The sequence below is a fragment of the Salminus brasiliensis genome, chromosome 1 (assembly GCF_030463535.1).
Source record: "Salminus brasiliensis chromosome 1, fSalBra1.hap2, whole genome shotgun sequence".
NCBI lineage: Eukaryota > Metazoa > Chordata > Actinopteri > Characiformes > Bryconidae > Salminus > Salminus brasiliensis.
In genome coordinates this window covers 7,003,967-7,019,186 of record NC_132878.1, presented here as the reverse complement: position 1 = coordinate 7,019,186, position 15,220 = coordinate 7,003,967, and the positions used below count along the sequence as shown (strand labels likewise).

Here is a 15,220-nt window from a genome sequence, read left to right as displayed (position 1 = left end):
GAGTGGACAGGTAACACTCGTTAAGACTGACAGAGCAGCCGTGAGAGATGAGTGATCTTATGAAGTCTGGAAAAGTTAGTAAAGTAATCAGTCTTCCTCCTGATCATGGAGTAGGTGCATACAGCAATGTTTCACGAAGAAAAAATTAAACAATAAAGTCTTTATGTATTTAAAGTGTATATTCTACTAGCTTTTGAGAATTTGTTGGGTAATTATTTTCTTTCTTTTTCTTTTTTTTTTTTTTTTTTGTTCCCTTCTTTGGGAAATGATCATTACTGCAACACGTCATTACCGACACAAACCTGGTTGTGACAGCAATGATGCCTGGTACAGAAACAAGGGTTGGAAAAGTAAGTGAACCCACAAGAATGACCTGGATTTCTGTGCTAAATAAAACAATGGTATATAAGCTCAGTCTTGGTCATCATTAACCCTATATTGCTATATTATTTATTTATTTAATTAGCTATATATATATATAATATATTGCTCATTTAAAAAATGTTAAGTAAAAGAAAGACCATTTAAAACAACAGGTTTTGGTACACTGACTTTTATTGTGTTGTGAAGAAAGCACAGCAGTCCTGCTGGACAGACTCATTCACCCAACAGCAGAAGTTACAGGACACGCCACAGCAGGACAAAAGCACACATCCGCTTCCTTCTGCCGGAACGGGTGACTCCAGGTCTCTGCATGCTATAGAATCACCATGTCCTCCATTTGCAGTAATGCAATATTATTATCCCCTCTTATTTATTTACCATATAACTCATTTATAGAATTACTGGAGTCACCCATAATAATAATAATAATTTAATATTCAATAATCATACATCATGTTGACTAAACACTCTAGTCTCTAAACAGTGGAAGCACGATTTCCATAAATGCCACAAAGATACGTAACACACTTAAGATATGTCCGTGATCAACTATTTACTCTTAAATAAGAAATGCTTTTCTCACACTGGGGTTTACTAAGCCTCTGCGAGATCAGGTGGAAGGGAAGGGTGGAGGGTGCTGCGTTTTCAGGGCAGAAATGAGGACGGATGCAGAAACGTTAACGTTATTATCGCCTTGGTGCGGCATGGTGAGGTACCCAGCGCAGGTTGAGTTGGCATGCCCAACAGGTACGAGTGCAAACAGACTTGTTACAACAATGTTCTTTGCTGAGGGGTGACGAAACACTATTAAATAATCATGTATTTTTTTATTTTTTAAAACTGAGCTCATTTTTGAAGGCCGGTCACACAATCTCCAGTGGTGAGAAAGCGGCATCAACCCACCCCTGAGAGAGCAAGGCCAGTTGTGCTCTCTCCGACTCCGGCTGCTGATGGCAAGCAGCAGGACTCTGGATTTGAACAAGCGATCCTCGGATCCTAGTGGCACCACCGGAGCCCGTCAGTTAAACATTTTGACAGCATTGGACCAGACGATCATGATCTCTATGCACAGACCAGCAGTGATTGATTATTTATTCATTAATTAATTATTAGCTTACTGTCAAGACCTGAATGTTCTACGTTCACCATCAGTTACAAACAGGCAAAATCAGCCTCAAGACTTCAGAAGTTTGCATAAATGCATCCAGACTTTGAGTTAAGCATCTGTCAGAGATGCAGACGACCACTTCTCACCTCAACAAGACTAATGTGGGAGGTGGTTTACCCACCATGACTTCAGCAGTCATCACAGTGGCCCTGCACCTGGTAAAAGGTGCTGCAGAGGTTGCTCTTTGAGTAGTGCCATAGACAGAGCCACTTTTAGTTTCTTAAAGGCCTACACTATATGTCCAAATGTTTGTGGACACCCTTTCTAATGAATACGCTCAGCTACTTTAGGATGGCCTGTTTACACCTGCTCACTTTGTGGCTAGTATCTGGACTGTATTCTGTTAGATTTTAGCCACGTGCATTAACACTGGAAAGTCAAATGCATCTCCGGTTAGTCAGGGTGATGTCTGATTGCTGTGTGGGACAGAATATGCAGATTTGCTGGTTGTGCTGCAATTATTACTGGCTGTGGGTTGTACTGGCCAGGGTTTTGCAAAGTTTATGCTGCAATAGCATGTGGCTCAAATGTGGCTCAGACCACCTCCTGAAGTGTATCTGGATCTGGTTTCAGTGTGTCAGATGGACACACACACACACAGCTTGTCCAGTCCCTGTAGAGAAGCACTGCCAATAGAATAGAACTCAGGAAGTCAGGAGCAGAAAATGGCTTAACTACTTAAAGTAGTGTCCAAATACTTTTGTCCATATAGTGCATGTATGTTTGTATTAGAGATTTGATGTAAAGGTTCTTCACACTTCATTTAGAACCATGTTTCTAACAGATCTAACAGTTTAAAGAACCCTTTGGTGTAAAAAGGTTCTTTACACTTCTAAACACTAAAGAACCATGTTTGCAATGGAGATGTGTGAACTGGTAATGGAACACCTCAATTGAAGGTTCTTTAGATCTTCAAAAGGTTCTTCAGACCCAATCGATGGTTGTTTATATGATTAGAAGTGTTTCTGTAATGGTAAGAGTGTAGGTGATGCTGTGGATTTGGCAGATGCCACATAAACTCTGAGAACCACCCAAGAGCATACATTGACCTTCACAAACTCCAGGTCTACTGTGTGTTAAATGGTCTGAAAGTTGGCCAGCCCGTAAACAAACAAAAAAATGGCTGACCTCTGAACTTATTGCACTTTCTTTACAGATCCCGCCTCATTGAAGTTACTGTTTTTGCTACGTGGAGAGGTGGAATCTCAGAGAAGTGACAGAAGCTCCACATCTTGGTCAGGGACGTTTAGCTGCATTGTAAGATAGGAGGAAGAGAGCACTATGAAGGAAACACTCCAGCATTTCAAGCTAAGCATTGTCTGCTGCTCTGCAGGATTCTTGGACTAGCAGTAGCAGTGGAGCCCTTTTTGGTGCTACAAAAGAACATGAAGCATCAACAAGAGGTTTAGCTTATCCAATTACCTCCACTAGTAACTTCTCCAGGTTTCCCTGTTCCTATCAAAGACATGGACACTGCTTTGAACCCTAGTGATGGAAGGCAAAGATTCATTCTATGTAGAGCCATTCAAAGAATTTTTTTAAGTTTGTGGACACCCCTTCTAATAGATGCATTCTGCTACTTTAAGTTGCACCCACAGACAAAATGCACATGCAGCTTGTCTAGTCCCTGTAGAGATGCACTGCCAATAGAATAGGACTCTCTGGAGAAGTTAAAATGTGAACATATGAAACATGGCTAATGCCAGATGTGGGCTAGAGGGGTATACAGCCAGTCAGCATTGAGCTGTGGAGCAGTGGAATATGTTTGGCATTAATTGGGGAGTTGAGGATGAGGTGGGGATGGTGATCATCCAACAACCTGATCTACTACTATATAGGACAAAGTTTTCAAATGGTTCTTTGAGCTGTCACGGTTCCATATGCTGTAGAACTATTAGCAGTTCTTTAACAAGGAACCCCTAAAAAGCCTATTTTAGGATATATGATGAGACCTTTGGTTTATGTAGTTCTGTATAGCACCAAAAAGGGTTCCACTCTTGGTACAAGCCAAAGAACCCTTTTTTATAAGCACTTTTTTGATACACTGACCCTTTGACAAGAACCAAACTGTGATGGCTAAACAACTCAGAACATCTTCAAAACACCAGGCAGGTCTTGTGAGGTCAACAATTGGACAACCGGTGAACCGGCCACAGGGTTATATGCAACTAAGACCATGGGATCCATGAAGGCCCCATCTTGCAATGTACAGGACTTACAAGATCTGCTAACGTCTTGATGCCAGATACAACAGGACACCTTCAGAGGTCTTATGGAGTCCATGCCTCAAATAGTCAGATCTGTTGTGGCGGCACATAGGGGGACCTACTCAATATTGAGCAGGTGGTGCTAATGTTATGGCTGATTGATGTAATAACAGGAGATCTTGACTTGGCCTGTTGTAACTTGATGTTCTTCCACCTCAGTTGATCTTACAGGATAGATGTTTCGGTACTGCTGTTCAAAACTACGGTTTGGGGTGACCAACACTACTGTCCAGATACACAAAGCCACAGATTAGGTTGAAAAATGCTGGAGTACTCCATGAACATGTGGGTGAAGATGTGTTTTTAGGGACATTTAACCCTTTAAACCAGTTATACGTAAGACCAAACGTCATTATTGTCATAATTGACCTCAGTTTCATGGGCCCTAAAACAGAGCCCTGTGGAACTCCACACAGTCTAGGGCTAATGGGGCTATTAATGGAGGGGTTAAGGTAATTAATTGAGGAGTTACAGAGGTTTGGTTGCATTACTCTGTGGTGGTCTACTTCTACCAGAGGATCATTCACATCTACACTGTTAAAGACGTTAAGAACATATGATTACAGTGGTCCAGCAGGGTTTGACAGGGGTGAGACAGAAAAGAGCAGCAAGACAAACACAACAGAAACACACTGCATATCTCCAACTGTGCGCCGGTGGTGTTCCTTCTTCTCCACGTTGTGAGGAACGCTGGAAACCATCCGTCTTTCAGCAGATAAAGAAGAGAAGAGAAGAGAAGGTCCAGGAAAACATCTATTGGGGTTACCAGATATCTCTCTCCCCCTCTCTCTCTCTCTTTCTGTCCTGTGTGTGACCGTTGGCTGTGAAGATGGGGTTCGGTTTAGGTTTGCTTGATGGTGAAGGTGGTGGGAGTCCAAGAGTAAAGCCATACACTGTTAAAAGTATCTTAATAGATCCTTGAGGAACTTTTGGAGGTTCTTCAATTTGAAACTGTGGAGAAACCTCAGGTGCTTTGAGGAACTTTTGAGGAAAAGTTTTATTTAGAAGACAACGGTTCCTTGAAGGTTCCTCAAAGCATCTTAAGAGGTTCCTCCACAGTTTTAAATTGAAGAACCTCCAAAAGGGGGGTGGTAGGGATTCAGACGGAGGAAGTGGGCTTTCAGGGTGTGAAGGGCTGCCCTTGTTTGTCCGGCTGAGTGTGGTCCAGCAGGAAGGAAGAGGGAGGAGAGAAAGAGAGAGAGAAGTGTAAACATGGGAACCAATGATACGTCTGCAAATTAGAAATCAGTAGAAAAGGTGTCCCCAAAGTCAGCAGGGCTGGAAGACCCTTAACCCTGAAGTCTAAGTCTAAGCAAGTTAAATTAAAGAGACACTCCCAATATATCACGGACGGTTCACTAGATAGAGGTCTCTGTACTGCAGAAAAAGCCTAAATCTCTTGACTTGAAAGACTTAATAGTAATAGAAGACTACATGTAGAAACAATCATCTACTGGTGAGAAGACGGTGTTAGTGAAGAGAGCTTGGGCCCGAAAGATCACAGGTTCGATTTCTAGGACCGGCATCCACGGCTGAGGTGATCTTGAGCAAAGCCCCTAACCCCTAATTGCTCCCAGGATGCTTGGGTGGCTGCCCATCACCTCACCGACTATACTATATGATATCTCAGTACACCCTCCTGAACAAACAGGCCTGGTTGACCAGCTTAGCTCTTGACCAGCACAGGGTATGTGTTTGCTTGAGTTTGATGGTTTAACTGGTCTACAAGCATGACCAACCCGACCAAGCTAGACAACCAGTATAACCCTGCTTGACTATGCTGGCCGACCAGCATCACCAAGCTGGGTGACCGGCATGGCCAGCAGGACCAAACTGCTAAATGTAACATACACTATGCTGGTCAAGAGCTGGAAAGGAGAGCGGCAGAGAGACAGAAGAGATAAAGAGAAGAAGAAAGGTTGAGACAGAGGAGCGAGGAGAGAAAGAGAGCAGTAGAGATTGAGATGCAAGAGATGACGAGAGAAATTGAGAGAAGGGGAGGAGAGAGAGAGAAAAGTGAGAAGGAATGAGGATAGAGAGCAGGGGTGTCATTAGACCCCGTTTACTGGGGGACGTGCCCCTGTAAAATGCTGCTGTGGCTTCCTAAAATCGCAGCAGTACAAAGTCAAATTTATCCTGGATTGCTGAGCAGAACTACAATAATAATAATAATAATAATAATAAATAGTAAAATTATTACTTATATTATTTAAAAATTATTCTTATTATTAGTAGTACTACTACCAATTTATAACTATTAAAATAGTTACAAAATAAAACATTAAATGATTATTATTACTATTATTATTATATTTGTAATATTAATACTACTACTAACTAGTAATATTATTAACAAATGATAATAATTATTATTTATGCTACTACTACTACTACTACTACTACTAATAATAATAATAATAACTTACAATAACATTATTAACATTATTTATACTACTGTTATTATAATAATACATAATAAATAATCATAATTTCACTATTATATACTATTATTATTATTAATATGATTGTTATTATGTCTTTTAATTAATTGTCTGCCCCAGTACAACAAGTAGTCTAGAAATGCCCCTAATAGAGAGAAAAAGAAAGGGGATAAAGGAGAAGAAGAGAAAAGAGAGAGACACAGGAAAGAGAAAAGAGAAAGGGGGAAGAGAGAGAGGAGAAGGTTTGGGTGTATGGAAGAGCACATCTGATATAGTATTCATTTTAAAAATCTATTATAAGAATGGATGAAAATGTACAGGAATGTGGGTCTGATCAGAGCTTACTGCTGGAATTCAGCTCCAGCCCACTGGCTTCTCTATTACCCCCCAGTTTGTTCAGAGAGAGGTGTTTACCTAACTGTCTGTGGTGATCAGCTGTGCACCACACACCGACTCACCAGAGCATCCCGTTAAACTCAGCCTGACCAGAACTAACAGTACTAGTAACAGTACAGACAGCATCAGCCTACGCAGAGCTCTACACGCATAATCTGAGACCAGTAAGACCAAGTTAGACCAGTTAGCGCACATGTGTGCAGCTATGCATTCTCAACCCAAAGCCATGGGAAAGCTCATTACCCTTCACGTTAGCTGGATGTCGTCTTCCGGCCCATGACTTCAAGGACCGCTGCCCGAGAAACAGGAGGACAAAGAACAGAAACAAAGCAAAAGAACATGACAGAAAGAAATGGGCAGGACAGCACACAGTGATGCAGTTATCCTTCATTCTCCAGGTGTCACTTTGGAGAGATAATGCATCCCCTTCAGAAAAGAGGCCCCTGACATTGCAATCGCCATTTCATTCAGCAGAAACGAGAGAGAGGTCACTACAGAACTCAAAGACTGGTCAGTAGCAGTAGAGAAGCGTGACGCAGGAGGAAATGAAGGAGAGCAGACGTACAGTACTTATATATCATATATAAGGCAGAGGAATAGAGGGAAAACTGAAGGAGGCATTTAGACTTGTGTGAAGGCTTAGACAGAGTCTTTGGCTAGCTCCTCTTAGACAGCATAGTAAACAGCATGGTAGGAGAGTAGAATCAGCAAAGATGTAAACGTCTGAGTATGTCTGGAATATGTGGCTTATTAAGCTGTACTTAAACCCTGTGTCACAATTCCTTCAGCAGCCGTGAGAATATGAGCCTACTAGAGCCTGAACGATGGCAAAATATCTGCTTCAATCATTTCAGGGCTTTTCCCCAGACCCAGGTCTGCTTGTTCTGCGGGTTTGGTACGTTTGGCCCGGGAGCGTCTGGCCGTCCTAAAGTTGGTGGTCTGGGGTTCGCCTCTAGTGAACTTCACGTCAACGTCAACGATCAATGTCATCACTTGTGTACACTTTTCACAGCTAAATATCCCAGAATGCACTACACTTAAATTGCAAGATTACCGAACAGCATCCTGCCGTCCTCGGGAGTTTGTACTCGCAAGGCAAACTTGCAAGGTCAGTACTACCAAGTACACCGGTCCCAACTTGCCATACTTTGTACTGAGAATTCCCCTAGGTGTGAAAGCTATCCACTCCCCACGTTGCGGGTGGGATTACGTAATTGGTTCGCTTTGTCACGTGACCACTTCGAATTATGGCCTGCATTAGGAGAACGGCTCCTTGTTTACAGGAGTTCCTGCATGGTGAAATGCCATGACTCCAGAAAGTGCAGATCTTTGCTGCTTCTAAATTGTGTAAACTGTGTATCCAAGGAAAATAACGAACTTTCGGTCAATCCACGGTTTGTATGGAAGTCTTCTGTGTGAAAGCTAACCAGCTGTAAAGAGCCCCTCCCCTGAACGAGCCCAAAATCTGTCCTGGGTGCGGACCTGTGTATTCTGGACAAGTGTGAAAACGCCCTCAGTGTGGTGAGACTATATTTGGAAAGCCGTAACTCTTATTAAAGAGTTCTTTGACTTTTAACAACAGTGGAACCCTTTTTGGTGCTTTATAGAACCATCTACCAGGTTTCGTTTGGTATTCTGGCATTAAAATGGTTGTTTGAAATGTCATGGTTTATATTAGACATTTATTAAAGACTATGATTACAGACCTTACAGGAATAGTTTGGAGAAAATTCAAATGAACATGAGTCTCGGTCGATATCTGATGCGTGCTTTATTCGTTCAGAACAGGAGATGCTAGGCTAATTTCGCTAACGAACACTGGACTTGTCACCAATTTCATCTTAGCAAATGAATGCCTAATGAGGTCTCTCAACCCGTTCCTCAAAAGGCATCCAGATCTCCACTTATGTGGCACAGACAAATTAATGTGGTTTAAATTACGGTATGACTTACTTTAGATAAACTTGGCCCCATTCCAACTATAACTTAAATATTTCAATAATGTGTCTCTGTGGTTTTACTATTTTCTAAAACGCTTGCTTACATAACATTCTACTTTTCTAGAGATTTTTAAATTCGTGCATTTATTAAAACTAGATTAGTGACATCCTGAGTGTTTGTTAGCAACGTTAGCCAAGCATCTCCTGTTCTGCACTTGAGAAGCACATGTCAGATATCAAACATGTCTTGGCTGATGGACTGTATCTGGGGTCAGTTATTAATTATGTTCCACATTGTTTTTCGCTAAACTGTTGCTTTAAACCTAACCTAAAATCGTAAAAAATCGTACACTCTATAAAGGGAGTTTTTTTTTTATTAAAGGCAATGGTTATAAAACCATTGCAGCTTAAAAAAAACATCAGAGTGAGGTTCGTCATTTACAAAGAAATCATCTTGTGCATGTTTTTTTTTTTTTTTTTTAAAATAAAACCATTATAAAGGGCTCTATAAAGCACCAAACAACAGAAGAAAACTGTGGAGAAACACCCCAGATAACATGCCCATGTGGGGACTGTATGGGGTAGCACAATAAGTTTTGAGCAAGGGTTCCAGGTTGGCCCCACATAGGGATGCCCACCAGGGTCAGTCATGGGACCAGGAGGAGCTAAGCATGGGCTGGACACTGCACATGGGGCCTAAATGGGACCCATGTGAAATTATGGACAACTGGTAACAACAAGGCCCATTTGGGAAGCCCAACTGGTTCCCAGTAACAACCCATGTACGAGCCCACTCAGAGCCCATACCCACCTGGAGCCCACCTAGCCCACACTCCACCCATGCGAGCCCCACATGAGCATGTTTGCATACTATCCGAATGGTCATCAGGAGGAGGATGTATGTGTCAATACTGATCAATCTGAGGGACCTGAGTAATAGCCAATACTATCGTTCATCCAATATATCGATCAGGCTCTGAAAAACCTTCCATAAACATGGCCAGGACTTTCTGACACAGGGTTCAAGTCTCACGGTCTGAGTAGGCGTCACTAATCCCAGTAGTGCATGAAGGTTGAAGGTTTTGATGCAGGAGTGTGTATTTTCCCATTGCAGTGCAGCGGAGTGTGTGGGGTGGATCTGAAGGAGATGAGGACAGAAGGGATGGGTTTTGACCGGGTGGACGTTTCTGTCTCCTCTGCCTGTCACAGTGGTAGGTGGGGCTAATAGTCTAAGAGGGAGGAGTCTGTGGATCTGAGTGGCCGGGTGGGTGAGGCTGGGGGTCGTCGGCTGTTATGGAAACACAGACAGGAACACACAGACAGAGAGAAGACACTGATGAGTCAAGGGCACACACACACACACAGACACACATAACATACAAGGGGTGGACAAAATAATGGAAACACCACATGAAATTCGCACATTCATTGGGCATTTTGTCAAAAACACTTACCATAGGGTGCACTTTTGCAGGTGCAGGTTTATAGTTATTGACTGTAGCTCATCTGCTGCTGTATCATTTATTAGCTCCCCTTTAGGACCACCACAGCCCACCACTGACCAGATATTATTTGGGTGGTGGACCTCTCTCAGTAGTAATAGTAGTATTAGTAATGGTACAACATTGATGTACCTGATACACTCGTTCCAGCACCACACACACGGCATGCCATGTCAGAGTGAGTGACTGCTGTGTTGAGAATGGTCCACCACTTGAGAAATACTTGGTGGTCCTATGGTGGTCCTTCTCCAATGATGGATGGGGTAGAGGGGGGTGATCAGTTGTGCAGCTACAGATGAGCTAAAGTGAGTAACTGCAAACCTACAACGTGCACCTATATAGTAAATGTATCTGATCTAATGGCCATGCGTTTAAGTATTTAATGTGGTGTTTCTGTTATTGTGTCCACTCTCTGTACATTTATGACTATGGGGGACATTATGCAGGACATTTTCACATTTCACAACATATGAGTGATACATCATGGATTTTGACTGAATAGCTTTACATTCATAAGATGAACATTAGATGATCTACCATAAGGACATAGCTTACAGTCTGTCTCTGCAACTAACTGGCAGTCAGTCAGTTTACCAAATTTAAACTCTGCCTTATTATATTCTAAAGGACGTAAGCTTCCCAGACACAAAAATAGCCACCTTGCATGTTTAAGGCTCCTGCAGAGGATGCAAGAGAATGCTCAGGCTATAAATACCTGTGCGAACTCAGACATTGAGAAGAGTACAGTACAGTGCAGTGAGCGTCTTGTTGGATGTGGATTGCATTTGGGCGTGGCCAAAGATCATAGTGTGAAGGAAGTAGCTGAATCTGCAGGTGTATGGAGGCGTATGGTCGTACGAGTCTACCAGCAGTGGCAGAAATCCCAGTCTACAGGAAATTCTGCTTAGAATTGTGGCTGAAAGACTAAACTGATGGACATAGACCTCCGGCGTGTTTCACGATTTGTGAATGAAAATCGATTCACCTCCAGGCAAGACTTGCTTCTAGAAGCCAGCGCAGGTTCTTTACCATCAATTTCTGAAAGAACTTTCCACAGTGAACTGCAGAGCATCAACATGTGGAGCAGAGCGGCACACAGGAGGCCTTTACTCACTTCTGCTCAAGAATGAGGAGAATGAGGAGAATTTCCTGTAGACTGGGATTTCTGCCACTGCTGGTAGACCCATATGACCCTATGCTTCCATAAACCTGCAGATTCAGCTACTTCAATCACTGTGGTCTTCGGCCACGCCCAAATACAATCACTCACTGCTTGCTGCACTGTACTGCCTTTTCTCAATCTTTGAATCCTGCAGGGATTTATAGCCCAATCATCCTCGTGCAGCACCATCTGCAGTAGCCTGATGTTACTTCCACATTCACCATGCAAGGTGCTAATTTTTTGTCCGGGGAGTTTACAATTCCGAACTATACTGAATACGCAAAAATGACTAGAGCAAGCATTTATACAGTAGTGGAACGTAAACAATACATACAATACAACAAGCTGATATTGATATTATTACACTATTACAAGTGTCCAGATATCAGTTCAATTTGATGCTTTCTTGGCAGGTGATATTATGAGCATCTAGTCAATATATGTAATATTTCTCGTTTGAAGATTGTTGTAAGAGCCATGTAAAACAGCTGGTCTTACTGAATTTTGTTCAGTTATGGCTGTTTTTCATTGCTTTTCAACTTTATTATTATTATTTTTTTTTTATACTTTTTAAAATGAAAGGTGCTATACAAATAAACCTGCCTTGCCTTGTCTTGCTTTTCTGCCAGTAATGTACAATTTCAATCTTCAATTGAATTGAATTGCCTTCAATCAAACAATAATCTGACAAATAATCTTAGAATATTCTTGCAACAATCTGATGGGAAAATCAAAATGGGAAATATTAGATACACTTCTTGACGGATGTTTACATATATGCATCCTGGTTGTAAATAGTATGGCAATACTGGGCTTTCAATCATTTCTTTAAACTGTTTCCTTTCCAATATAATACACATCTTTAATAAAAAAAACAAGAATTTGATGCACTTGTAATTTGTTGTAATTTCTTTAATCAATACGGTCAAAAATATTCATACACCCTGGGTACACCCAATATTTGCTTAAATTTCTCCTAGCAAAAGAGTAGACACTTTGGTAGGTCCTAACACATTTCTAATTAGAAATTTGACCACTTTTCTTGGCATAATTGTTAGAGTTCAGGTTTCTTGGCATGGACTGGCCTTAATTATAATGGGGTCAAGGGCAGGGCTTTGGAAAGGCCACTCCAAAAACGTAATGTTAGCATGCTTTGTTCATTATTTACTCACACCCACATCTACCTAGACTGTCCTGTTGACACACTCAACTGTGTCCAAGTTTCAATTGTCTAGCTGAAACAGCCCCACTGGCAGCAAAAAAAGTGGCTACCACCACCATGCTTAGCAGTTGGAGAAGTGTTCTTGGGTATTAATGCCTCACCTTCACTCCTCCAGACATAACTCTGATCATGCTGGTCAAATCTGACTTGTAAACCAAATTATTGATTGTTTTCTATTAAACCTTTTATAGTGTATGGCTCCACTCGTGGGATCTGAATGTTTAGCTTAGAAAGTGACGTAACATTAAAATGTAATTCTACTGATTCATCAAATCTATGCACTGATTAGTCTTCCACAACATACAACGCATCCTTAAAATGTAGGAATGTTTTGTTCCACCTTAAATGGTGCGGAAGTACAGTAAAGGAACTCACTTTGGATGGACCATCACAGTAGCCAAGACTTCACGTCACTCATTTAGCCCCAGAAAGAAAGACACCACTGAAAACCCCATATTGCCATGATATTAATGTCCATGGAGAGTGCATGTAAACGTCTGACTGCACCATACTTTATTGACTATCAATATAATTTATTAATATGACTCTAACACTCCAAAATCAATGCAACTGAACTGCAAGTGTACTTTTCACACCCATAAACAACAGAAAATACAGAGTCTCTATAAGTCTTAAGCTATTCTAACTAAAAGAAGCCAAGATCTTCTTCAGCATGTGACACTAAACTGCAAGGACTCACAGGAGGTGGTGTGTGAGGACGTTGCTGAATATCTGAATCATGTTCATTAGACATGATAACATTCAGCAACCAAGACTGTAGATGGGTGTGATGTCGTGACACGACAAGGACAACAACAACAACAGCGACTGACCGACAGAAAAGAGGCGGCACTCTGCAAGGTTCGCTTTCACGGTCCAAACCTGGAGGAACCTTGCTCTGACAGATGTGTGGAAGGTGTGAAACATATATGTGCATGTGTATGTGTGTGTGTGTGTGTATGTGTGTGTGTGTGTGTGTAGTGTGATCCTGTGCTCAAGATTATTAGTAAATGTAAAGGAGGGCATCTGAGATTATCAGCAGGGGGGAAAAGACCAACCTTCTTCTGACTCAGCGAACATAAATATCTTAAACTCACTAAAACAAGGAAAAGAAAAAGGTTCAGCAGGCCACAAACTCTCAAACACAGCTCACACACAGTGTGAGCCCAATAGGCTTACTGGCCTATTCCAAATCTGTTCTGAGACCCCCGGTACGTTCAGTAGCACTTTAAAGGAAAAGTCCAGCATTTCTAACCCAGTCTCCATCTGCTTTATCTGTAGCATATGATCCAATACCACACAGAGAGAGTTTGACACATTTCCCTGGACAGAAAATCTGGTGATTGGTCATGCATTCACAGCGGACGCCGCTGGGCAGTTGCTGAATGGCGTATTTATTCAACAGTTCCAGTGGTGTTCAGATGTATGGGATCACTTGCCATGTTAGCAGTTTTTCTTAGTGTTCACAGTAAGACCTGTTCTCCCTCATTTTTCAGTTTAACTCAATTTTAACTGTTGTCATTTTTATTCATTTGCTCAATTATTTTTATTTATCAATTATTATTTATTTTTTAAGTCTTTTTAGGCCTTTTTTAGGTCCACATCTAAAAATTAATTATTGAGTCATTTTAGAGTCTTCTCAATTTTAAAACTTCCTAGTATCCTTCAAACTCGGTTAAATGTACAACATTTTAAAACTAAAATTAGAACTGATATTATCTTGTATTTGTAAAACGCATCATACTTCTGGAGACAAAGGCGTAAACTCGTAAGGCGTAAGCTGTGAATCTCAGTAATTCATTCTTACAGAGGTGGAATTTGTGGTAACCTGTCACCTGCATAGTGCTATAAATACCAGGAAACTGGAAATCAAACTGCAACTATTTTTTTTTGCTAATAAGCCTTCATAAGCACTACATGGTAGGATCTTTTCTCTTATGTTTGTCCCATTCCAAAACCTACAGAGTCTCTGAAATTAAATGGTAGGGAGAAAATTATTTTTCTAAATCTTCCTGCAATTTTTTCCCCCAAATGATTTTTTCTCAGAATTGAATTATCTCCAGATATACAGGGAAACTGGGTCTATGTATTTGAGACCAAGACCAACTCTCAGCATCCCTGAAAAATGAGCAATGGGCCTAGGCTAATAAAAGTGAGTCATAATTGCTGCCTGAAAGGTGAATTGGTGCGGGGCAGAGTGGGTAATGCGCTTACATTTTCCTCATGTATCTCTGGATAGTTATCTCAGGACAACTGTCTTGAGGAGGCTCCGACTGGCTCAGCGGTCTAATGCACTACCACGAGCCATGCCGCTTTGCCATCAGCAGCCGGAGACTGGGAGAGCACAAGTGACTGTGTTCTCTCCTGGTGTGATGTAGCTGATGCGGGAGGAAGGCTGCCGGCATATGCTGCATTGGCGGTAGTTTGAAAAGAGGCGGAGGCTGGCTTTGCATATATCGTGTGGCTAGTGCTAGATGAATAAATAAATATAAGTGACTGTAATAAAGTTTTTTTTTTTAAAGATTTAATTCATTAGAGGTCATTACCCCTGGTCACTTTACAGCAAACCCACATCACAACCCTGTATTAGACCAGAGCAGAGTCCAGTGACTCTTTACTGACTTTTATTATGTTCATTTTGAGTCGACAGGTTTTCTGTTCTTTTGCAAAATACAGGGAAATCTGCTGGAATCTGCTGTATGTAGTAACTGACAGTGCAGATAGAGAACGGGTTCAAA

At 41.5% G+C, this 15,220-nt stretch overlaps 1 protein-coding gene across 7 annotated transcripts in view; it reads right to left on the bottom strand.

Annotated features, from left to right (window-relative positions):
• Nucleotides 1–537: 537 nt before the first annotated feature.
• dnm1a (dynamin 1a) overlaps nucleotides 538–15,220 on the bottom strand; it is a 129,210-nt gene continuing 114,527 nt past the window's right edge. For all 7 annotated transcript variants that reach the window (XR_011980825.1, XR_011980818.1, XR_011980810.1 and 4 more), the window contains 2 exons: nucleotides 6,900–6,948; nucleotides 538–4,972 (listed from right to left, as the gene is read on the bottom strand). Coding sequence is in view for 1 of the 7 variants with exons in the window: in XM_072695869.1 (XP_072551970.1) it covers nucleotides 6,939–6,948 (10 nt within the window). In the remaining 6 variants the exon portion in view is untranslated. The remainder of the gene's footprint in view (nucleotides 4,973–6,899; nucleotides 6,949–15,220) is intronic.